Here is a 26776-nt window from a genome sequence, read left to right as displayed (position 1 = left end):
ACTAATGGATATAGAGATTAGTCTCTTAAGTAATATTGATGATAAAATGATAATCCAGCCTTGCTTTATGTTTTTTCAGGTGTCAGAGAACAATAGAAATTAATACTACATTCTCCTTTTGCTAGCTTCCTATTATTACTTTTATGTAAACAGACAAATCAAACACATGATTTAAGATGAAAACTGAATGAAGGAAGTGGTCATGACTACAGAAAATTATAACCCAAGTTAAAACAAGATGAAATGGTAAAGACATCTAAAAATATTATTGTTCAAAAATATCAGTTCTTTAGACAGGAAGAATCTACTTAGCTGGGAAAGTTGATTACAATTCACAGAGGTATATAAATGCAAGAAAGTTAAACCTGTCCCTGTTAGTATTAGTTAGGAAGTGTGTTGTTTGTGGAATATCTTTTATTAAAAGAGAGATGAGTGAAGTAAAGGTCTTTATGACAGCCAAAACAATATTAATATGAGGTCATCTTCTGCACTCTGAATTTCTCTTCAGATTATATTAAAAGTGAATTTCATATTTTCTCCTCTACTCTGCTATTTCTGCTAACACATATGAATGCTATATGCAGAAACAGCTACAACATTTCTTTCTTACTCCTCACTCCTCCACAAAATTTTCAAAGCTCTAGATTAAGGCAGCATCTGAGAAGGGCTTTGCAGAACAGGTAGGATCTTTTTCTTTTTAAAATTAATTAATTTATTTTTAGTTTTAACAGGTAGGATCTTTGACCGAGATAGAAGTAGGATCCTCCAGTAAGAGGGAACAATATGAGCAAAGCTGCAAAGGATAAAGGGACATTGCTGGTAGTTTAGTTCAAATGAACGAATCTGATGAAGAATAAGATGAAAGTATGGAGAGAAAGAATGGGCTGCAACCACACTGTGGAGTTTTAAATGGTAGTTTCTGGAGTTTGGAACTAATTCAGTAGGCAATATGAAATTATAAAAAGTTTTTGAACAGGTGGATGACAAACTAAAACTGTACTTTAATAAATAAGTATATGAGTGCTTGAACTAGGTTTGTAGGAAAGAGAAATGGAAAGGAAGGGATAGTGAAAAACACTGCAAAGAAAAAATTTATTTATGGGATTTGGGCAGCTAGGTGGCACAGCATATAGAGCACTGGACTTGAAGTCAGAAAACCTGAGTTCAACTCCTGCCTCAAACACATCAGTTGTGTGACCTTGAGTAAGTCACTTAACTTCAGTCTACCTTAGTTTCCTCATCTATAAAATTGGGATAGTAGCAAGCACCTACCTTCCAGGGTTGTTGTGAGGATAAAATAATATATTTGTAAAGTGCTGTGCACACCTAAAAGCATTACATAAATGTTAGCTATTAACTGAATTGGTTGGGACTGAAGGATTGGATGAAAGACTGAAGAATGAGCAAAAGAGTGATGAAGAATGGTGATGTCAATAACAGAAATAGAAAAGTGATGAGAAAAAGGGCAGGGTGAAATGATTTCTACTTTCGATATTTTAAACTTGAGGTTTTAGTAGGAAGGTGGTTGGCAGGGAGGTGAGGAGGGTTTATCAGGTGAAAATGTACACCAGGTAGTTGAAAATGTAGGACTAAAGTAAAAGAACAAAGAAGTAGGGGATAAAGATATAAATGTGAAGACTCACAGCACAGCTGAGAGAGGTGATGGCAAGAGTACAAAAGACAGATGAAAGCTAAGGACAGAATTTTAGGGAATTTATTTAAGGGAAAGGAGAAAAAAGAGTAAAGGAATTGTCAGACTTGGAAACTCAAAACAGGATAATATCACATGAACATGAAAGAGGAGAGAATTTCAAGAAGGAAAGGTTAGTTATCAAAGTAAAAGTATAAAAGGTTATAGAGAATTTGAAGATAAGGACATTGAGAGAAGGTCACTGGACTTGGCACCTTGGAAGTCACTGACAATCCTGAAGAAGGCAGTTTTTGTAGGTTGTCAGAGGTGAGAGAGATTGTGCAGTAAGCAGAAATTGTTCCAAAATTAAATAATATCTTCATACCTGTGGATTGTCTCTTCCTGCCTCTTCTCTTAGGTTCTCTATCTTGAACAGAAAGTTTAGGTGTAGAATGCAAAAGTCTTGCTTCTTCACTTGATTTTGCGGCAATGACTCTGAAGTCAGGGAAGTTGGAAGGACTGTTCATTGGTGTATTTTTAGCAGTCTTCCTGCCTCTACGCCTTCTATGAGGACTAATTAGTTCCACAAACACATCTGCTTGTAATGAACCATGATTCTGACGAGTAGAACGGCTGGTAAGTCTTAAAGAAGCTTTAGTTTCTGTAGCAGGAGCAGATTTTATCTTTCTTAGACTTCTTCCACTAGTTTTAGATGAAGATCCAGTTGGTTTGGATATAATCTGCTGATTCCGTGAAGAATATCTTCCAGAGTCGTGTTGCTGACTACCACGACTTGAAAAAGAAGTACTGAGTCTGCCTCTTGTTTTTATTGGGAATCTGAGTTGTGGTCTTCCTCGTTTGGGTGGGCTAGAAATATTTTAAACATAAGAATTACAGAACAAACTAATGATGATTTTACAAATCAGGCCTCACTCAATCAAGCATTCCATTACGTTGAATAAGAACTAGAGTCCACAAGATTTCTACACCAAGACATTACATGTATAGCACAACTCACTTTTATCCATTATCTTCTCTTCCAAATCTGTTTACCTAGAATGTAGTATGACAAACCTGTACAGTTTTACTTCCCTGGTGACCTTATTTATATATAGAATAACTTTTGCCTCTTTTCTTAATACTCTTCCTCTTACTCCACATCCACTTGGTGACACTAGAAGCCAAGGGTCCAGTAATTCCCAACTATTGCTTAAAAACAAAACCAAACCCAGGGATTCCTATGTACATATTGGATCAGTCTATCACCTTTACAAACTATGTTAAAATGCTTCTTATCACTTCCACACACATTTCTGCCCTATATCATTACCTTTGATGTTAATTTTATACTAATTTTACCTGCATAAAACTGTTGGGGGATGAATTTTGACTAAATCTAAATATACAGAAGAATTTCTCCACACAATCTATGTATAAAAGAATGTATTTATATTGCTAGACAATCATCAACTCTCTCATTCTTATGACCTATTTGCAACCTCAAAGCTTAGCATTGTGTTTGGCACATAGCAGTACATGCTTAATAAATGCTTTTTCACCTATTTGTTCATTCATTGTTTGTCATTTAATATTAACACCTCTATCATTCCAATTAGTTGTCCTTCAAGAGTTGGGACAAAGAATAAAAGCTAAGTTTCCAATGCTGCAGGGTACTCTGGTATCACTCAATGCAGTTTTCTATCCTCAAAACAGAAAAGCCCTCTAATTCTACTCAGAATGAATTGTGTATAAAGCGCTTCAATGCCAAAGCAAATAAAAGGCATGAAAGTCTTTCAGAAACATATTTAGCTCAAGTGACTGGATTATATACTACTTTTAAAAGTGCTACATTACAAGGCTGATAAAAATATAACCTACTTTTAAAAGTGCTACAAGGTTAATAAAAAGATTACTATCCCAACAATTCTTTCACATCTATTAAGTAATAGTAAGTTGAATCTAAGGATGCCAGTGCCAAGCTCTATTTCTCAGATTAGAACTCACGTCATTTCTTCTTCTTCTTGAGAATCATCATCTTCATCCTGCTCCACCTCATACTCCTCTTCTTCACTCTGTCCTATTTCATCATAATCTGTTTCTTCTTCATTTTCCATCTGTTCTGCAGTTTCTTCATCACTTTCCACAGATGGTCTCTGTCTAGAGGAAAGTCGTCTAGAACGCTGCTTTGGTCGACACTCAGGACAGAACCAGTCTCCTTCAGGTACAGTCTGACAGATTACACAAAATGTCTACGTAAATGGGTCACTGGAGTGTGAACATTAACTGAACATTAAACATAAATAAATAACATACCTTGAGTTTTGGCCGAACACAATAGGTATGATGACCTCGATCACAGCCATCACAAAGCACCATGCATTCAGCATCACCCTTCTTTCGACATATCTTACAACGAGCATTTAGTATAGATTTAGACCAGATGACACTACGATCCAAAGTAGAAAGATGAAGAAAGACTTGGGACAGACTAGCAGAAGAAAGAAGAGACTCTCTCCAACGGTCCAGGACTGTTTTGTAAGAACGTCCACTGTCACTGGCATCTTGAGGGAAAAAGAAAAAGGGATCAAATTTTTTCTTATTAAAATTGCAAGTGGTATGTCAGAATTGTTCTGTGTATCTCAACTGTCTGTGAAATACTAAAATACTTTCATTTCACTATTGCTTAACCAGGATTTGAACCTAGATATTCTTGATGACAAGTCTAGTGTTCCTACCTACGATCTAACTGAGAAATATGTCACCCTGTTTGATCTAACAGAGAAATAACTTGCTCTAATATCACTACAAATATAGAGTTATAACTATAAGTGGATAATATATGATCTAACAGATATAACTAAAATAAATAAAACACTAATAGTTTAAAGCACACCCATCTTTCCACATTTTAAAATGAAAGGTAGTTTTGTTAAGCACATAGAGTTCTTAAGAGAAGCAATATATAATTTTAGTATTTATTTGCCAAAAAAAGTGTTACTAGAACAAATATTTTCTTCCTTCCCCTTTGAGCCTTCCCTTGTAACAAAGATATTTTAAAGGGGGGAGGGGGGGGGCGGGGAAAGAAAGTTTAGCAAAGCCAATGAACTGACTGAATCTGAGAGTATATTCTACATCCACGATCTCAACTCTCCAATGATAGGAAAGAGCATAATATCTCAAGCCTTCTCTAAAGACAAGCTTGGTCATTTCAATTACACATAGCATAATAACTTTGTTTTATTGTTCTTTTAGTTCGCACCGTTGTAGGTGTACATACTATTTTCCCATTTCTGTTTACTTAACTCTGCTTCAGGTCATATAAAATTTCCCATGATTCTCTGAGTTCTGCATATGTGTTATAGCTATATTCCATTATATTACTGCATTACAATTTCTTTAGCAATTCCCCAATATGATGGGCACCTACTTTGTTGTAATTCTCTTCCACCACAAAAAGTCTTGCAAGATTATTTTGTTTTTTTCTGTCTTTGGTCTCTCTTTGGAATATAGTGTAGATCTTTGGTCCAAGGGAATTTTTTTTTTTTAGCATAAATGCTTATAACTATTAATAATCAAAAACAGAGACTTTTATATTAGCTATAACACTGGCACTAAAATTCCTCCAATCTTTTAGGCTGGAAACTTAGAAGGTATGATCTCTACCACTACTTTGTCCTTTCTATCCAATCAGTACCAAGTTCTATGTTCATGGTTACAAACTCTCTTTTCAGTTTAAAACTTTTAATAATCTCTAAGCAAATATATTCTTTTCTAACCCTTATTAGCTGCATTCTGTCCCGGGGCAAGAACATATCATTCCTGTTTCTACTTCCTGTATCCTACTTTATTTACTAATTTGCAGAAGTGATGAAAACATCACTTGCGCCCCTAAATCCTTCAGTGCTCTTCAAAAACTCAAAGAGACAGCCCTAACAAAAAAGAGGCAAAGGTTCACCAATGAAAAAATCTTGAAATTTTTTGCAGTCTCCCATCTCCCTCTACAAATACAGTGGGAAGAAATGTCTTCTCCTATCTGTTCTTTGAGGACCTAATTTGGTCATTACCATTTCAAAGCACTCAGTTTTAATTGCTTTGTTTTCTTTCCATTTACATGATTAAAATTATATTTTCTATTTTTGCTTATTTTACTTTGCATCATGTTTTTCCATGTCTCCTCACACCCAATTCACTTTATTTCTCATTTCCTAGAGCACAGTAATATTCTATTATATTCCTATAACACAATCTGTTTAATCTTTCCTGAATTGTTGGCCCTCAGTTTTTATTTATAGTTCTTTGACACTCTATTTTGGTCTACATGGAGCCATTCTTTTTGTTTGCAAGTTAACTGGCTCCTAATGGCATTATCATGAGTTGTGACCTTTCCCTCTTTAATTAGCAGCAATCTAGCCCTGGTAGTTGTCTCATATCAAGTCTTTTCTGTCTCTATTCCTTCCTCTCTACCCCATTATATATTTCTTAGAGCTAATGCCTAGCTCATACCTCATCAAGTCTAAATTCATTTAAGCACACGTAATTTGGCCCCATTGTGATTTTGGATCCCACTATTACAATACAATGGCAGCAAGGTGGTGCAGTAGATAAAGAGCTGGGTGTGGAGTCAAGAAGATTCATCTTCCTAGCTCTTGTGACACTGGGCAAGTCACTTAAACCTGTTTGCTTCAGAGTTCCTCATATGCAAAATGAGCTAGAGAAGAAAATGGCAAACCACTGGAGTATCTTTTGGGGTCATGAAGAGTCAGACACAAATAAACAACATTTACAATATAAACCCTTCTAATGCCAATCTGGTCTCTTCACTGTCCTGCCTCATGAAATGCTGTTTCCTATTTTATTTTCTCCTACTATAAACTTAATCAAAAAGAAAAAAGAAAAGAGGATTGGATAAGAAATGTGTGTGTGTGTGTGTGTGTGTGTGTGTGTGTGTGTGTGTGTGTGTGAGAGAGAGAGAGAGAGAGAGAGAGAGAGTTATTCAGGTACAGCTTAAATGATACTTTGGTGCCATGGAAATTACAATAGGTTTGGAGTTAGAGGAAGTAGGTTCAAATTCTGACTGCCATTATCTGTGTGACATTAGACAGGTAACTTAACCTCTAAGCCTTTTTCCTTGACTGTAAAATGACTATACTAGAGAACCTCAAAGATTCCTTCCATTGTTAAGTGTATAACTGTGAAATTAAGCAGGAATTTTAAAGGAAAGGGAAGACTAGAGTATGAAAGAACAAGCTGGGTTTTTACCAAGAAATCCTTCCTGGATCAGACACTATTCTCCCAAATTCTTGTTCTGGCTTCTCTTCCCTTTACAACCCCAACTTCAGTTTGCTCCCCTCATATGGTACGGTAGAAAAGAGCAATAGATTTGGATGAAATTCTACCCATATCACTACCTGGGCCCTAGTTTCTTCCACTATAAATCTGAAGTCCCTTCCAGTTCTTAATCTATAATTCCAAGACTATATTCCATTACTGATCTTCATTCTGTTCTCCCCCAAACCCTCCAATCCTGGATAACTCCAACCTAGGACTTACCTTTTCTCTACTCTGAGCAGCAGAATTCTACACGTTTTCATTCCCCCTCAAGCTCTACTTCTGCTACTCAAGACTTTTCCTATTATGCCAAAAAATCGTCCTCATACCAAAGGTCACTCCATCCCTGAACTGCTTGCTCTGAAAGCACACTCAACCTTATGGTCCCTTCCTTTGATTGGCCTGATGCTCCCAGACCCTCCATTCTAAGGAGAATGCCCAAGTCAGTCATGTCTTCACTTCTCTACAAACTCCACTCCTGACTTTGAACTTTCTCTACCATGTCTCTGTAGGTACCTTCTTCCCCTTTTCTCTCTCCCATCTTTAAGCTTCTTTTTATGTGTTGTCTTCTCCTTCATTAGAATGTTAGCTCCTTAGGGACAAGGACTGTATGTATTTCTGCTTGTATTTGTATTCTCAGCCCATAGCAGTTTCTGCCAACCAGTAAGCACTTAATGTTTGAATTAACTTGAGATGTTACAGAACTGTGCTAACAAAATGCCGCTGCAAATCTCTGCTGCCTAACCTAGTGGCCCTCAAAGTTGCACAAGCAGGAATACTATTATTCTTTTGCTCCCTATCACACATTTTCCACAACAGCTTTTTAATATTTTTTTAAATTTTTTTTTAATTTCACTAAATGCTTCCCAATTATAGGTAAAAAAAAAATTAACAATCAATTTTTATTGAGTTCAAATTCCTTTCCTCCCTTCTCACCCCCACTCCTTGAGAAGGCTAGCAATTTGATATTGACTACACTTGAAGTCATGAGAAACATATTTCCATATTAGCCATGTTGCAAAAATATTAAAAAAGAAATAATAAAAAAGACAAAAAAAAAAAACAACCCAAGAAAAAATAGTATCATAGCACCTATTTTAAACCACTCTCTCTTAGGCTTTCAACTCCACACTAACATCATTCTTTCAGCAAATAAGTTCACCTAAGGCCATTTCAACTAGGTTCCCTCACTTTTGTCTTTCATACCTAAAACCTGTCACCTCTAATATAAATCTCTCTTTCCCTGGAAACTTAAAAGGAAAATGTAGCCTCCCTGCAGGCCTGTGCCCTTGATCCCAGCCTTTTATTTTCTTTGTCCTTATTCTAGTAATCAAGCTCTCTCCAATATCTTCAATTTCTTCTCTCTTGGTTCCTTATAGCTACTTAAAAACACACTTGGGTCCCCACATCCCAAAAGCTGGATCTTAACACCTTGAGTAATAGTTTACTTTCAGCTCCACTCTTCATAATCTAGTTTACCATTACTGCTATCCATACTTCTCATCCTCCTACAATCTGGTTTCTGCTCCTGTCTAATAAAACTACTCTCTCCAAGGCCATCAACAATCTCATAATTGCCTAATTCAATAGCTTTTTCTCAGTCCTCATCTTCCTTGACCTTTCTGAAGTACCTCTCCTCTCATGACTCTCATGACATGACCCTGTTCTTCTTTGCTGGCTTTTCTTTATCCTCCCATCCCTTAAATAAGGGATGTTTTCCCCAAAACTCTCTTTTCAAAAGTTTTCCTTAATCTTTGTTATCTTTCCCTTGGAAACATAATACACTCATATGATTTCAATTATCACTCTCTATGAGGGTAACTTCCAGACTTTTATTTCTAACTGTATCATCTCTCCCCTTAGTTCTAATCTAGGATTTCCAAGTGCCTACAAGATTCCTACCTATATGTCCCATGGACAACTCAAAATCAACATGTCAGAAACAAAAAGCACCTTCCTGACTAAACCTACCCCTTTCCTTTAACACCACATTTCTATTGATAGGACTACTATTTTCCCAATCACCCAGGCTTAAAATTTCAATTATCTATGACTTCTCCCCTCTCTCCTCCCTCTACATTGGACTGTTAAGTATTGTTGGTTCTGCTTCTGTAAAATCACAATCTGGTTTCCCCCACTCCATTTCATTCCATTTTTATTCCCAATACTACCCTCCTTAGACCCTGAATTGTCTTCTTACTTTTATTCTCTTCCTACTCCATCCTCAGTATTAAATTATTCTCCCTAAATACAGTTCTAATCAGGTTATGTCATTCTCCTACTTGAAAACCTTCAATAATTATTTATTGTTTACCAAATAATATCTAAATTCCTTAGTCTGATATCGAAGGCTCTCCAGTCTAAGGTCCAATATTATCTTTCTTCAGTTTAGTCTCCTACTATTAGCTTTCATGTGCTCTTCCTACAGTTGGGGTTCAGAATAACTTCTGAACATCTTCATCCTGCCTAAATTCTTCTCATTCCTCAAAGCCTGTTTAAAAATGCTGCCACTTTTATTAAGCATCCTGTTTATTCTTGCCATATGTAATCTTTCCCTCTGAATACTCTGAATGACTAAGCAACTATATACAAAATAAGGTGCTAGATGAGGCATTCAACTCTGAACTCTGTGGAAGCAAAAAACTTCATCCCATCAATTTTATGACTTTGTCGCTGCTGTGCTCTACCCTACAAAGTGGATCTCCACAGATCATGCTAAGAACAGCTAAGGCACTCAGTTGTAAATTCCCTGAGATCATGCATCTTTTATCTTCATCCCTTTCTGCTCAGCTTTCCAACTTCTCCTTGGAGAACTGTAATCAATATGATCATTGTCTCAGGAAAAGGCATATCCGTGACACACGCTTACTGCTCCATTCTATGACCTAGTGACTTTCCAGGTAAAATACCCTTCCCCTTCACCCCTATGTCTCCATATATGTTGCCTAACCCTATATTAAAATGTTAGCTCCTTGGGCCTGGACAATTTCACTTTTGCCCACACAAGTCATGTTTTACACTCAGGACTCTGCCACCATACTTTTGCTGTTTTCTCCCTCCATCCCCTGCAGCACCCTTCTACCAATGCTAAGTGCCCCCCAGAATCTCCATACTGAGGAAAGGCCCAGAGCTACAAAGCAAAAAAACAAACAATACAAAACAAAAATTTTAAACAAACCAGGCAGCTACTCCCTTCTGACATTTGTGTAAATTTTTAAGCCAGTCAGATGAAAAAGGTTTCATCTTTCCAAAATGTTATGCATAGTTATTAAAATGAAGTTAAAACAGCAGAATATTAACCATAAGACTAGTAAAAATTAGTGACAAATAACATAATACCTTAGAACTTTAGGTATGAGAAATTCTTTTAAAAAGTAAAAAGATAAACAATTTACCATCTTTCTCACTAGACTGATCGTCCTCTCTCTTTTTCTTGTCCTCCTTTTTCTTTCTATCTCCCTTTTGATCTCTTTTGTTAATTTCTGCATTACCTAATTTTAAATTGATAAAAGTTAATTCAAACATCTTTTTTATAGCTAAACTGGTAAGCATAAATGCTAAAATATTTATCTTAAAATCAAACAGTTAATATGGGCTGAATCCAAGTTTTTGAATTCAATATTCAGATGAAAATGCAAACATAATATATTTTTCAAGTGAGGGGTATCTAAAACTATAATATACTGTATTTAAAAGTGCTTTAAATACTCAATATCACATAATCCAGATACCCTGGTCTTGTAAATTCTTACTATTGAAAAATAAATGCAACCAAATAATTTAATTTCTTTAAATTGGAAAATTAATTTCACTAAGAAAAAAACAGAAATGAAAATGCACATATTAAGCACATTACAATGTGCTGAATCCTATGTTAAATGCTGGAAATACAAATACAAAAGCAAAGTCAATACCCACCTTTAAGGACCTTATATTCTAATGGAGGCAATAATATACACAGGGGAGGTTATAGCTAGGGAGGGACACTTCAGTCAGGTAAATTACTGGAATGGTGAGTAGGGTCACAAGGGAGTACTAAAATATCCTTTTTTACAGGATATATATCCAGAAACAATGGCAGAGTTGATTTGATATGTATATAGATATACAGTTATACATAGATTGAGACAGAGATATCTCAAAATGATACCTGCAGAGAATTTTCTCCTTAAAGAATTGAGGTCTATGGAAGCAAATGGATCTCTTTACAAATGGAATTTTTAAAAAATTCATATCCCTAAATAAATGTCCATTTATGAATACACAAATGAATAAAAAAAATTATTATGTGCTGGGCACTAGGTATCATTGAGGTCCAATGGTATCCTAAAAGATTTTGCTTAACAGAAAATTCAAACTTATTAAGAAATACTGAGATTCAAAAGACCAAAGATTTACATGAATTTGAGACAATTTCTTAAACTAGTACCCTCCTAAGAAATAATCTAAGGGATATTTAGGCAGAATTTCTATTCAAACTTTTAAAAAACAAATAAACAAAAACCTTCCTCCTTCCCCAACAGATACTTTATAGACATTTTTTTTGCAGAAAAGTAGACATAGTACTTCAGCTCTGAAAAGGTATATGAAATCAGTCTATTTTGTTTTTGTAAACAGAACCATTTCCCCTTAGAAATGACGCAAAGTTAGGTGCTAGGTAACACACAAAAATCTACTAAACAAAAATATCTGAAGTTTTCATTCATTTATTCTTGATTAAATTCAAGTGATTAAAATATTACTAAAAGAATAATTTCAACTATAGCAAACCACTATTTCTAAGATGATTTCTATAGGAAAAAGCATTTACAACTTGGGCTGTAGGAACATATTTCTTTGTCTCTAATCCTTTCTACACTTTCACATGAGAAGCCAACTAACTCTAAATCAACTAGTTGTTCTCCAGACAACTCTGAATTAGGAATGAAAGGATAACAGCTACTACAAAAAGTTACATATTCTGAGGGGTTGGCCTACCCATAACTCAAATACATAAGGATAAATTCACTGTTTACAAAGTGATGTCAACTATTCAAGGTTTGAATATTCAAAGAATTTAATAAGGTCTCTGCTATTTTGTTTTGTTTTGTTTTTTGTCATAGTCATCTTTAGGCTGGCTATTACCTTTATTCAAAAACCTACTAAAAGTGGCCAAGGACAGGAAGAGGTAATAAAACCTCAAATTAATATAAGCTGAATTAGTAATTAACAGTTCTATAAGAAAGGAAAAAACTTAACAAAAATAAACTGGTCAATGTCTACTAATAGTGCAATGAAAATCCATAAATTTGGCAATCTCTTCTGTTACTAGAAAGCACTATTAATCTAATTACTAAAAATCTGAGATTTATGAACTTCAGTAAAGGCAAATTTAACATTTCAAAATACCATCCCCAACATAGAAACTCTTGAACCATTTTTTTCCAAACAAAGGAAATTACAAAGTACGTGAAATTTAAACACAAAGAGAATTCCAACCATAAGTAAGGCAGGTAGAAAGAAAAACAAGACTGTGTCATTCAACACAAGTACTCTAATGATGCATAAACCAATGTACTTCAATTTAAGACAATGACTCATCAGTATACTTGAATGCTACGATTTCATCTGAGATAACCTTAAGTCTCAAAATGAAGGAACATTAAAACAGCTTAAATAACTCTAGAATATAACGGCTTATAATTATTTCAGTTTAGTTTTTTTTTTAAACAAATTAACAACTCCAACACAGAATACATGTGGTTTCTTATTTTTTATTCAATAAAATGTTCTAATTAACTTAGAAAAGGGCATTTTCAGCATTAAGTTTAAATGTACTAATAAAATGAAAAGAATGAAAACCAGATATTACCAAGTGGTGCCTTGAGGAATCGTCGCTCAATGCCTTGCTCTATTTGAAGTAGTGCAGTTGCCAGGTAATGAACCACTTTACTGACTGGCTGTGGTGTGTTTGTACTGGCTGAAACAGTATTTGGCACTTCAGTTTTGGTTCCAAACAGTCTATGATTTAAACAATAAAATATTTCATGTGCATTTAAAAAGTGGTAATTAAAGTCTTTTAGGTAAGATAAAAAATGTTCAAACTTAGAAAAGATTTATATGAATATTGGTAAAGTCTGCTCCTCTTAAATCTCAGTCATTTTTCTATAGGACAACACTATTCTCATGGTTTCATTAAGACCTGTCAAGAACAAGATATTTTGCCATATTAGTATGAAGAAAAAGTATCCAAATATTCTGCTTGGGGCAGGTTCCAACCAAAAATCTGATCAAATTAGTCCAGTAATAATTTTGCTGGATCACTAAAAGATCTAGGAAATACTCAGTTTCGTACTGTGGAGTGACAACTTTTATTTTTCCCTACAGACGTAAGTTCAGAATTTAAACTAGTAAGAGCAAACTGTTTTACAGATCATTGAATACAATTCTCTCATTAAACAAGTTGAGAAAATGATATGCAAGAGAAGTAAGTGGCTTACCAGGCAGGAGTCATGTAAGTGTTAAGCGTCAAAGTTGGGCTTTAGAACTCAGGTCTACTGACTTCAAATTAGTATTATTTTCTACTAAAACTTGATGCTTTCTTTATTTTAATCACCAAATCTTAAGAAAGTATTATATCGAAATAGATAGTATTAAAGAGGCTTTGATAATTAAAAATCAAATGTAAAGGAAATGTAATAGATTAAGATAATTACTGCGAAGAAGAGGTCAGTTTCAGGATTCAAGGTCAAAAATGTATTTATACTAATTTTATGTATATAGATTAAATGAGAGGTGAAATGGCTTAGTGAATAATAATTGGAATCAGGAAGACCTAGGTCCAAGTTGGCTAGGGAACCACATGAAAGTCATTTAATCTTTTGGTGTCCTAGGCAACTTTTTTAAGACTAAAGTTGCAAAGGAGTTACTGAGCTGCATCAGCTGAGGGAGTTTCCAAAGTGGGAGTTCTCTAGACCAATGAAATAATAGGTCTAGGAACTTCTCTCGCACACAAAATCCATCTCTCCTTCACACAAAGAACTATGCCTTCCCCTCTCCCTCAGCCCAACAAAAAGATCAATGAATAAAAATTTTAAATGATGAATAGAAATATGAAGTTCTCCATAATGAAATCATATCAGAATAATTTGACTTGCAAGAAAAAGTATGATTATGTCTGTTGGAGAAAAAAAACTTTAAAATTTATCTTACCTGTCTTTTACAATGAACTTTGCTTGATCAATTTCCATTTCTTCCACATCTTCATTCACAGATTTAATGATCCCATTTTCCCTGTTTTCCTCACTTAGTAGCTCATACCGTCCTTTTTCTAAGGCTGCTCTCCAAGTTTGTCTGTCTGTAACCTGACTCAAAATACATGTATTTGGAAATCTTGAATAAATGATACTTATTGTGGCTAAATACTACAGTGTCCAATAGAAAAAGAAAAAGAAAATGGAAGAAAACGACAGGCTTGGTTTGGCTACTTTTGTACTTTATTACATTGCAACGCTTAAAACCACTCATGTTTACCAATATTTTACTTGAATGGGGGTCTGAAGTTTAACTTCTTCAACTTAACTACTTCAAGTACACAGATGAGAATCACGAAAGCTAACAAAAATAGTCTTTCAGTCAAAAGAGATAGCAGTTTATATAATCAGAATCCTTTAGGATGCCACTTAGATTACATGGATTTTAGACATAATTCTAAGTAGCTCAGTTATAGTTTCCTAGCCTATCGATACCAAAGGAATAGATAGGTTTCTTAGGAAAGGATGACAAAAACAAATGCACACAGACACACACACTTTCCTCTGCCAGAAAGAGAAGTAGAATAAGGACTTGAAAGTATACCACTCTGGCTCCACAAGTAGGAACAAAAGGTTCTGGATCTTTACTTTTTAAAAAATGCAGCCATTATTTTCAGTTCCCAATTTTCTCCCTCAACTATCTCTCTCCCTCCCAATGAAAAGGCAAGAAAAACCAAAACCTGTTACAGATATGTACAGTCAAGAAAAACCAAATGTCCAGATTACTTATGTCAAAAAAGAAAAGGAAAAAAATGCTTCAATCTGCACTGCAAGTCTATCTATCTGGAAGCAGACATTCTGTATCTTTTTAAATACCTCCTCAAAGTATTACTGTATACATAAAAGAATGCATATTCAGAAGGACTTTGGAGAAAGATTACCATTTAAGTTAACACACAAATAGGAACATGGAAAATTCACTTAAAAATAAAAGCACTTCAAAAGCACAATACACATACATATTCATGTTGTCCTTTCTCAAGATAATGAATAGAAAGAACCATTAATCCGATCTTAAAAGAAAAATATTGTAAACCGAAACATTCCTTATGAACAAGTACAAACCTTGACTGCCCCTAGTGTTCCTTGGTAGATTCTTTCTTCAATGTCCAAAAGAAAATCTCTAAGCCTCAATTCAAGTTGCTTTTCTGCAGACATTTGGAATGTATCATGTGTACTTGATATCTTTCCTCGGCCACAAATAGGTTTACTATCATTCTGAAGTTTATCTGTAACAATGAACAAGTATATTTAGTTATTAGGCTTTTTAATTGTTGTCTTCTAATTACTTTATACACCCTCAAAACATAAAACACTGAATACTTCTCTTCCACCTTCATTTACATCTGAGAGACAAAAGAAATAAAAGAAATGAGAGTTTTCTTTTCAGGGACTTTTAACATGGACTGATATGTCTTAAGTCACAAAAACTATATATTACTGGTTCAAATATAGGGTGTAGCCTTTTCCTACTCAAATCAGTTATGTGGAAAGTATGAATGTGTCTTGTAACTGATGTTAATTTTGGTGTATTTTTTTACGATAAGCATGATAATATGATTTTTGAAATGTGAATTCTATTTAGACCAATATAGTAGTGAAATTTTCTGTTTCATTAAAAAAGACCTTTGCAGGCCAGTCAACAGAGAAGGAAGAATATGAAAGATGGAAACCAGTAGAAGAATGGGCAAAGACATACATCCATATTACAACAAGAACAAGAAATGATACATTATATTTCTGGGAATAAGAAGTAAAAAAATTACAGGCAAAACACAAAACAATAAAAGGTAAAAATGAACAAAGTGGAAAGGTTAAAAAGAGATGGCCTTCATAATAACTGTAAAGTTATCTCCAAAGACAGAGTCAGAATTGAATGATCCTTCCTTAATTTGATCATAATTTTAAATTCAAAAATTTAGTTTCAGTGGCTTTTTGTTAGGAATAATGGGTAAAATATGTTGCTTGAACTGTTAAATAATTTCAAGTGTGCTAGAAAAGGGAGGGATGTATAAGAATATAACTATTTAAATTTTAATACAAAGTAGATATTGGAAATTAGCCTAGAGAATTATGATTTCTGGCTTTTTAGGTTAGTCTGAATAAATCATAACCCCCCCTCCAATATGTTAGCAGCTTATAAATAATCAAACTATAATGTTGCTTTACCTTTCCATTCTACTACTCTTCTCATCCAAGTCTGGTCCCAAATGAATGACAGCTATCCCCTTTATTTTCCTTAGACATCTCTACTGCAAGAGTCCCTTCAGAAAAGAAATCTCACCCCTACTACCCACTATAGGATGAGAAGAGTTCATTCATTTTATCTATTCTGAGTGGAAGAGTGGGATAACGTTGAAATAAATAGACAGGATAAAGGAAGAAGAGTTTTTGATATTGCAATAGAGGGAGATGTATTCTTCTAGTTCCAACTGTAACTCAGAATAAATAATAAATATCACATAGTTCCTTTATAACAGTACACTGATATCCTAATGTAAAGCTGACTTAGGAACCCAATTACTGATTTTAACACTGTATTTGAAAGTAAACAAGGCATTTATTAGGCAACTACCTTATGCCAGGAAATGAGATAAGTACTGGGAACACAAAGAAAGTCAAAGACAGTCCTTGACCTAAAGAAGCTCAAACTATAATGTGGGAGACAACATGCAAAATGAGGAAGGCACTAGAATTAAGAGGGGTTGGAAAAAGCTTATAGTAAAAGATGGGATTTTAATTAGGAACTGAGAGACAGGGGGTCTTGTTCCTGGAATAGCAATATAAGGGAGGCTGAAAATAAGGTGTAAGAAGGTGTGTGGGAGGACTAGGTTATGAAGGCTTTGAATGTCAAACAGAGAATCTAGCATTAGATCCTGGAGAATTTATTGAGTGACTTAGCAGGACATGAACTTTAGGACAATTACTTTAGAATGGAGAGAGACCTAAGGCAGGCAGATCCACCAGCAGGCTACTGCAAAAGTACAAGCATGAGGTGATGAGGGCCTGTACCTGAGTAGTTGGGCAGTTATCAGAGCCAAGGGGGTATATTCAACAGACGTTGCAAAGGTAAAACTGGGCTTGGCAATAGATTGGAGGGAGGAAGGTTAGATAGTGAGGAATTGCCCTCTACAGTAACAGGAAGAAGTGGGTGGAGGAAGGTGGGTGGTTGGAGAAAGATAATGAGTTCTGTTTTGGAAATGTTGACTTTAAGATGTCTACTGGACTGATCCCATTCAAGATGTCTAGAAGACAACTGGGAGATGTAAAACAGCATCAGCACAACAATTAGGGCAGAATAAGTACATATGAGAATCATAAGCATAGAGATGGCAATTAAATGCATGGGAGCTGATGAGATCACCAAGTAAAATAGTACAGAAGAAGAAAAAGAGGGCCCAGACATTTCTGTATGACACCCACAATTAGAAGGTATACTCTGGATGAGGATCCAGCAAAGGAGACTGAGGAGTGAGTGGTCAGATAGGTGGGAGAACCAGAACAGAGTTGTGACCTGAAAACTCAAGAGAACATCAAGGGTAGAGATGTAAGGAATATAAAATCAACAGGCAACAGAGTGAGATGTGAAGAATGAATCATCAAGGATGCAGAAAGTGATCCTGAATTAGTGGGAAGATGGTGATATCCTCCACAGTAATAAGAAAGTTTGGAAGCATAGGAGAATTTCGGGGTCTAGATAATGAGTTCAGTTTTGGACATCCTGAGTTTAAAATGTTCAACAGGCAATTGGAGATAAAGGTCAGAGTAAGTCAGAAGTCAGGAGGGAGGTCAGAGTAGCATAGGTAGAGCTGAGAATTACTAACACAGAGGTGATAACTGAAGAATCCACAGGATCTGATGAGATCAACAGCTGAAATAGTATAGAGGGAAAAGAAGACCAGGACAGAGCCCTGTGAGATACCAAGTTTTGCAGGAGTGGCTTGAAGGACTAGCAAAGGAGACTGAGAAGGATTGGTCAAGATAGGTAGGAGGAGGGGAATAAAATTTAAAACTGAAAATAAATTAATTAAATTTTAAAAAAAGATAGGAGAAGAACCAAGAAAAAGCAGTGTTATAAAAATCTAGACAGAGAATCAAGGAAAAGGTGATCAAAAGTGTCAAATGCTGCAGAGAATTGAAAGATAAGGACTGAAAAAAGGTTTATTAGATTCAGCAAGTGAGAGATTGTTAATAATTTTGGAGACAGCAGTTTTAGTTGAATGAGACTACAAGGAATTAAGACAGTGAGAAGAAAAGAAGTGTAGGCACCTACTGTAGGTGGCTTTGTCAAGGGAGATGCAGGATAACAGCAAATGGGTGATGAATGGTTTGTAAGCAGAAGGGAAGCAGCCAGTAGCCAGGAAAGGATTGAAAATAAATGAGAATAGAGATGATAAAGTGGGGAAAATGCTGGAGAGGTTGGGATGGAATGGGTTGAACTATATGAATGCAGTAGTTTACTTTGGTAAAGAGAGGGGCCACCTCTTCAATGAGATAGGGGTAAGGGAGGAGACAGCAGCAAAAGGCATCTGGATGAAGTGAGATAAGGAAGAAGAGGGAGCTCTCATTGAATGAATGCAAGGTTCTTAGCTGAGAGGGTAAGGGAGGAGCCATGGGAGGTTTGAAAAGGGAAAAGGTTTGGAGAGTCACTATGAGTGGGACAGTGAATTAGGAAGGTGTAAAAGAACTGCCTTATAAAGAAGTGAGGGTCCAGTTAAAGTTACATAACAAATTTGTAGTGGACCCAATCAACATAGTTTCATGCTTTGTTTTTACAGCTTTACTCAGTAGCATGCGTGTAGGAAGCAAAGGGTCAAGAGCTATAGTGTAGAGCTGAACTGGTTCATGGTTATGAAGAGAAAAAATGCAATGATGAATCCCAAACAACTAGTTTATAACTGAACTTTGATATACATCCAATTCAATTGAGAACTGTCTATACTAGGAGAAAAATCTATTTTAAAAAATCTATAAATGTTATATGATAAATCAAATTTTTGATAATCAAGATGGAAAAGAAATAACTGCCAAAACTACCAAATAAAATAATATGGTGACTATGCCTATCAGAAATTTGAGTTAGGTTCCCCACTTCCATCCCACTTTACCAATTATTTCCTCTGAGATTCTTTACTTTTTATTCCTCAAAATGAATTTTACTTTTCTCTAGCTCCATAAATTAACTCTTTGGTAGTTTTATTACAATGGCACCAAATATGTACATTAACTTACAGTTCCACTGCCATTTTTTGTATTAATAGAGCACAATCATAAGCAATTAATTTCTCTTCAACTATTTAAATCTACATTTCTGTAAAGAACTGTTTCACAGTTATATTTATACTTCCCATGTCTGTTTTTGTAATTGGATTCTATATGTTATAAATTTTATAATTATTTTGAATCATCTCTTTCTATGGTGTTTTTTTGGCAGTATCATAAAGGCTGATGATTTTTATTATTTTACATTCTGCTACCTGGTGAAGTTATTGTTTCAATTAATTTTCATGAGGATGCACTCTAAGGTTGGTGAAGTAAATTGGTATGTCACGGTATGTCAAAAAAGTTTTCCATTTGCCTATGCTTATTTTTTCAATTTCTTTCACTTTTTTTTTATTCCTATAGCTAACCTTGTTAGAAGAGTTTAAGACAATAGTGGAGAAGATGAAAGTACTCATTTTTATCCCTGATTTTATTTTAAGGGCCTCTTGGTTTTAGATAAAAGACATGGCTATTTATTTATAGCCATGCTTTTCAATGGTTATCTTATTAAAAGTTTCTATCTTGCATATATCTATCATGTTATTTTTAATTAATATGGTTCTATTTTCTATTATGCCCACATGGTTCTCCTTGTGTTAGTTACATGATACATTCCTGACAAATTCAACTAGGTGTTAGTATGTAATCTTGTATAATGGAATGGATAATGTGGTTGTAGCCAATTTGCTAATATTTTATTCAATATTTTTGCTTCCATACTAATTAGGGATATTGACATAAAGTGTCAATTTTCTATTTGTCTCACCCAGATTTTGATAGCAAGACTATATTTGTATTTTAGGAGTTTGACAAGCTACCTTCTTTCCCTGTTTTTACAAAACAATTAGTGAAATATTGGAACTTTTTTTTTGAGTTCACTTGTAAATTTATCCAGTCTTGGTTTTTTTTTCCCTTTTGGAGTTCCTTTGTGATTTGTTTGCTCTTTAATTTTCCTGAGGTTCAGTTCATTTAAAACTATCTTTGTCTATTTTTTAAAAAATTTTTGTGGACAGTCATACATTATGTATTTATCATTTTTTGATAGCACAATAATTGGGTAAAATAGTATCTAATATCAGTCTTTATTTCCACTGGGAAATTTGGCCTCTCTATTTTAATGAGATCAGCTAACATTTTATCTAATTTATTAGCTTTAAAAAAAAACATTTTATCAGCAAATTTTTCACTCTCAATTTCACCTCTTCTTTGATTTTCGGAATTTCTAATGCATATTTGTTTCAATTATTTGACTTTTTGCTTTTCTAGTTTTCCAATGGAAATGATCTCCTTAGTTTATGAAAGCATTTTAGAGAAAGTTTTCCTCTAAATCAGAGGTTCCCAAACTTATTTGGCCTACCGCCCCTCTTAAAAAAAAATTACTCCTTCCTGAAAATATTTAACACTTTAATGGTTTTTTAAAAATTCGCATCATTTTAAAAAATATGCATATTTTAAAACTGATACATCTTAAATTTAACAATTTATTGTAAATTTGTGGGGGTTTTTCCTGTGTTTTGATCATGTTAATATTGCATCATGTAATCATATAGTATCATATTGTAAACAAGTCATTACATACACATATTCCTGTCGATGCATGCAGGACTTCCTGACATGTGACATGTTTACCTGCCAACTATTGTTTATTAAGACTTGTAGGCAGATTTGACCGTTGATCACTTATAACTTGCATTTTGTGTGTTTACTTGGAAAATAAAGTAATCAATATAACTTTAACTCTGTTATACAACAGATGAAGCATGTATGAATGGTTTTTCAAAGTTTTCTTCTCTTCTTTCCATATGCTTTCACCATCTCCTTATTTTTAATTCAGTGTTCCCCCCAACTGCACCTGAGGCTACTACCACCCCCCTGGATCATTACAGTGCCCCCAGGACCACCCATTTTGGGAACCTATGCAAAATGGTGCTTTGATTACATTCCAAAAATTTTGGTATTTATGTTTTCTTTGATTAATTTAACTCTTTCTGTGATTTATTCTTTGGCCTAACAATTCTTTAGAATTAAACCATTTAGTTTCTACTTGTTTAAATCTTTTCCCCAAAATATTGTCTAGTGATAATTTATCTTGCAGTTAGTGGTTCAAGTGCTTAATTTCTTTCTTGTTTAATCTTGTTACATTTGTCTAGATCTGAAATGGGGCACATAGTTGTCCATATCTATTACAGATTTGCTATTTCTCTGTATAATGCTGAAAAAAAATTACTTAGATGGTATTCCAGTCTGTGGATATTTAAGCTAAATACTGATACTATTTTTTAAATTATCTGCAATATCTTTAAGGAAAATGCATTTTTCTGTTTAACTCTCTTAAATCATATCTATTTTTAATGTGCCTTATCTAAGCTAAAGATCATTCCCCCTGCTTTATAAAAATTTGTTTGAATTATATAATAAATTCCATTCTGGCACTTCAGTTAAAAGTGTGAATCTCTGTATCAAGTACACTTCTTATCAACATGTTAGATTCTTTCTAATTCATTCTGCTCATATTTAAATTGAGTTCATCTCATTCAGGTTCCCTGTTATGATTGTTAATTATGTATTTACTTCTATCATCATACAGTAATTCCCTTCTTTTTACTCTTTGCCCTCTCTTTACAAATACGAAGGGAGTAGAGAAACAAAAGACGTGATCAATGCATGCATTCTAAAAGTGAAGTGGTCTGGCATTACTCATGCCTTGCCTCTCTATTCTCCTCAAGTTCAGACATTTGTGTCTGGTCCTTACACTTTGTTTCTTTTGATTCCTTCCTTTATGATCAACCCTCTGAAGCTGAAGTCTGTTTTGCTTGGTGTTCCCCCTGCAATTCTACTCTCCTTTATTTTTTCCTACTACATAATACCTCTTTCCTTTATTGGGTTGGACTTTTTTTTCTACTTCAAACTGCGTTTTTTCAAACTTATCAAATTTAGGGTGAGGAGAGAGGTTCCCTATTACTATCCAGGTTGAATTATATAATGCCCTGTCCAGTTTTAAAGTCCTTCATAACCCAGTTCATTCCTATCTTTCTGGTCTTCTTACATCTTCTTCTCCTCCGCACTGACACTGGACTCCTTGCTATACCTTGAACAATATCCAACTCCGGACATTTTCACTGGCTATGACCCATAGGTGGAATTCTCTCCCTCCTGACCTCTTTGGCTTCCTCTGACTCCCAGCTAAAATACTACCAGAGAACTTAGCACACTGCCTGGCACATTAATAAATGTTTTACTGATCTGACTTGAAATTTAGATGATTAGCTCCTCTACTACCCCTTCACTCTTCTTCTTGCCTAATTCCATTTACATGAAATATAAGTTACTCATTCTTCTGTATTTCTTCCCAAGCATATTCCTTTTCTTTCCTCATATAAAGCTGCCTTCCTCCCAAACCATAACAAAATAAGACAAATGTATGCTCGTCTTTCCGTTGCCTTTGATGGCTTTAGGATTCTGTCTCTTCTCCCTCATTAGAATGTAAGCACTTCATCACACTTTGCCCCCTTCTGATTACCTAGGTTCCTTTCACCAGTTATTTGCATTTCAAAGTCTTGCTTAGCTCTTGTCTTTTTATGATAAATGACTAAAAATTAACTATTCACCTAAGGGTATCACACTTTCCTCTTACAGGATTGTACTCAGTTTTGCTGGGGTTGTTTATTGTTGGTTATAAGCCTTGATATTTTGCCTTCTGGAATTTCCTATTCCAATTTTAGTAGCTGCTGCCACATCTCATGTGATTTTGACTGGTTCTCTGGTACTTAACCATCTTCTTTCTCTGGCTCACCGCAATACTTAACTTGGAACATCCGCTTTTGGGGTGTTTTGATCTTGATGTTTCTTTTAGAAGGTGAATTTTTTATAATTAACTTTGATTTCTGAACACTCCTGGGCAGTTTTCTTTTATGATTTCCTGAAATGCTGTGTATAAAGACATCCTTCCTTCTTTCCTTCCCTTCCCTTCCTTTCTCTTAAATGACCTCTCCACCTATTTTCCAGGATAGTACAAAATCCAGATAGGAACTGTCTTAATATTCTTCTATTTTCTTTAATATTTCTTTCTCTTATTTTCTTGTGTATCCATGAGGTCATTTGAGTTTTAACAGTTCCATTCTAATTTTCTTCTAATCTATTTAGGAATTGTTCAGTTTTTTCCTTTTACTTTAATTTCTCTTGTTTTGTTTCTTCCAGGCAATCTTCTTGTCCTTGCAACTAAGCCTTTTTTCTTTTTTACACACTCTGAAGTTGTTGTGTAGCCATAGGCAACAAACTTTCTTTCATTCTATGTATCTTCTCCTCTCCCATTCCTTCCATACTACTAGCTATTACTGAAATCCAGCCCTTTATTTAGATGACACAGCCTACCTTGACATCCTTTCTCGTCCTAGTTACAACTTTACTTTCTCCTTGGCTCAGTAGTTGAGGACAGGGAGTTGGAATACTCCTTGCTCCTCAATGCCATATCCTCCATTATTCAGTAATATCTCCTCCTTTAAGGTAATGCTATTCCTATTTGCCACGCAATCAAAAATCCTGGTAGCTATTGAATGTCTTTCAAATACCCAAATCTACTCAATTCCCATGAGCTACTGGTCTTCCACCCCACTTAAGTCAAACACAAAGATGATCATATACTCTTGATATTACAATCCCCTGCAAATCTACTACCTCTACATTCAAAAACATCAAAGTCCCTTATCTGACCGTAACCTATTGACTTTTCACCTCTCCTTCTGCCTTCCTTTACAAAACTGTACTTCATCTGCACCTTGACTTCCAATCCCTTGACCACCCAGTTCTTGCCCAGGATATCTCCCGTGCACTATATTCCCTATCTTTGGTGAACTAATTCAACTCTATACTTCCATCCTCTGTCGAATCCCTAACTCCTGAACATATTACATATTGCTGATTACACTGTACCAAGCCTCAGGCTTGGATCATTCCCATTATTCACCCCTTTACTCTCCACGTGCTGCTGAATGAAGGTAGAAAAAAAACCCCACAATCATTCTGACTAGGTCTACTACAACTGGACCATGGCTGCTGCTGGGCAATCATATATACTTCCTTTTGTGTTGTTCAGTCATGTCTGAGTCTTTATGACACCATCTGGAATTTTCTTGGCAACAATATTGGAAAAGTTTGCCATTTCCTTCTCCAGTTCATTTCACACATGAGGAAACAGGGCTAAGTGATTTGTCAAAGAACACAGTGTCTGAGGTCAGATTTGAACTTTTTTTCAACTCACTATCCCACTCTCCACTATGACTTTCCCCAAACTTTTTCATCCAACCTCAAGCTTCCACTGTTTCTTCCCCCTCCACTTTCTCCGGTGAGAACTTTGCCTCATATTTTACAGAAAAATTGAGGTCATTTGTCACAAGCTCCCTCTTCTATTTCCCATCACTCAGATGCCTTCTGCTACAATCTCCTCCTTCATCCCTATCTCACATGATGAGCGCTAACACATGTTCTACCCATTCAAATCATCCCATTCTATTCCATCTCCTCCAACCAACGCCTCATCATCCCTACTTTCAGTCTTTCCTTGTTTACTGGCTTGTTCTCTACTGCCTATAAATCTGCCCATGCCTCTTTTATTCTGAAAAAAACAAAACAAAACCAAAAAAACTCTTTACTTGATCATTTTATCCTTATCATCCTAGATCTCTTCTGTCCTTTGTACCTAAAATCTTTGAGAAGATTAGTATTCCACTGAAACTGGTCTCTCCAAAGATAATAATGCTAAATGATTTTTTAAGTCAATATGTGCCAGCAGGGATTCCTTATGTAAGGTTTAAGTGGTCCCCACATTTCTGTTTGCATGTGACACCACTGCCTTGCAAGACAATATGAAGTACTGAGAATAACACAGGGATAACACGCAGAGTGAAGAAAGCACCACATAAGTGGTCATACACAGTGACTACAATAATGTAAATTAAAGAACATTAAAACCTACCTCCAACTTTGCAGGGAAGAAAAGAACTATAGTTGTGGTGTGTGGCATATCACTATCAGATAAAATTGTTTTATCAGGTGGTTTTCACATAAATGCTTTTGTTTACAAGGAAGAGTTCAACAGAAGGTATTTAAGGGGAAATGACTGTGGTACATGTATTAATAAAACTTATAAAACTGTAATAAAATATGGCTAAGAACTAAAATACAATAGCTATTTTTTTTAAACCAGAGTTATCAAAATCAAAAACAAAGTACCTTCAATACAACTTTACCTGGAATATGAAATTTTTCCTCAGAAAAATTGGCCAGTTGTTCATATATTCTACTTTTCTCTTGTAGAAGAGTTTCTTTTAAGGCACTCTCTCTATATCCTCGGGAATTAAGAGCCTCAATTAGCTGGTCTAATTGCTCCCGAGAACTATAAAAACACCACCGATTTGGCTTATGCACTGGCCTTGGTAGTTGGGTAGAATCAATATTGGAGGTAGATTCAGATTTCAAAGATTCTGCAGTTTTAGCTGATTCTTGAAGTTCAGTTGCCACTACAGACTGTACATTAGTTTGAAATGATGATGATTTAGGCAACAACATGTCTTCAGTGAGACCAGAATAATCTTCTTCTATAAACAATCCAGGAACAGAAGGGAAAATCCAATAACGCCTATACATGCGGTCACGACCTAAGGGAAAAATATTGGTACAGGCTGTGGCACTTTGAATCTTTTCTAAAAGATCTTTCTCTTTTTTTTGTTGCTCCTGTTTTAAAGTCTCTTCATCAGCAGTAAGTGCTTCAGTCTTTGAGTAACCAGAATCTTCTTGACTTAAGAATTCTTTAAATCCATTTTGCCCTCTTTTTCCTATAAATGGAAAGATAGTTTTCACTAGAATTATCATAATAAAACAGGTTTTCACACAACACTTTTAAGTTTTACACAGTTTCATTTTTTTCCATCACTTGTCTCACTGGAGGTCCCAACAACCCTGGGAGGGAAATCACTGTCATGAGTCTGGAGTTTGCAAATAGTATAGCAAATGCAGATCATAACAGTTTAAAGACACCCAATTATAAGAGTAAGAAAATAGATATGCAATTAAATAGATCTGAAACAAAGGAAAATACATGAACTTATTACACTTTCTAATCTAAATACCACTCTTTTTCACCCCACCTCCCCACAAAGAGGACCAAGTCATTCTACTTTATGGTCAACATTTAATCCTCTTACCAAGAAAGAATTTAAAGGTTTCCAATTAAGGAATATGTTTAATGTTATCTAAACAGTTAAATATC

At 35.0% G+C, this 26776-nt stretch overlaps 1 protein-coding gene across 13 annotated transcripts in view; it reads right to left on the bottom strand.

Annotated features, from left to right (window-relative positions):
- BAZ1A (bromodomain adjacent to zinc finger domain 1A) overlaps positions 1-26776 on the bottom strand; it is a 249851-nt gene that overhangs the window by 4999 nt on the left and 218076 nt on the right. For 10 of the 13 annotated variants that reach the window (XM_072629668.1, XM_072629665.1, XM_072629667.1 and 7 more), the window contains 8 exons: positions 25758-26342; positions 15316-15479; positions 14150-14301; positions 12810-12958; positions 10354-10449; positions 3944-4191; positions 3635-3858; positions 2016-2497 (listed from right to left, as the gene is read on the bottom strand). In XM_072629668.1, coding sequence (XP_072485769.1) covers positions 2016-2497; positions 3635-3858; positions 3944-4191; positions 10354-10449; positions 12810-12958; positions 14150-14301; positions 15316-15479; positions 25758-26342 — 2100 coding nt within the window. The remainder of the gene's footprint in view (positions 1-2015; positions 2498-3634; positions 3859-3943; positions 4192-10353; positions 10450-12809; positions 12959-14149; positions 14302-15315; positions 15480-25757; positions 26343-26776) is intronic. The other 3 variants (XM_072629674.1, XM_072629675.1, XM_072629664.1) reach the window with 1 other exon arrangement.

Source organism: Notamacropus eugenii, chromosome 1 (genome assembly GCF_028372415.1).
Source record: "Notamacropus eugenii isolate mMacEug1 chromosome 1, mMacEug1.pri_v2, whole genome shotgun sequence".
Classification (NCBI taxonomy): Eukaryota; Metazoa; Chordata; class Mammalia; order Diprotodontia; family Macropodidae; genus Notamacropus; species Notamacropus eugenii.
The sequence above is the reverse complement of the archived record's forward strand: the minus strand, read 5'-3'. Positions and strand labels throughout refer to the sequence as shown.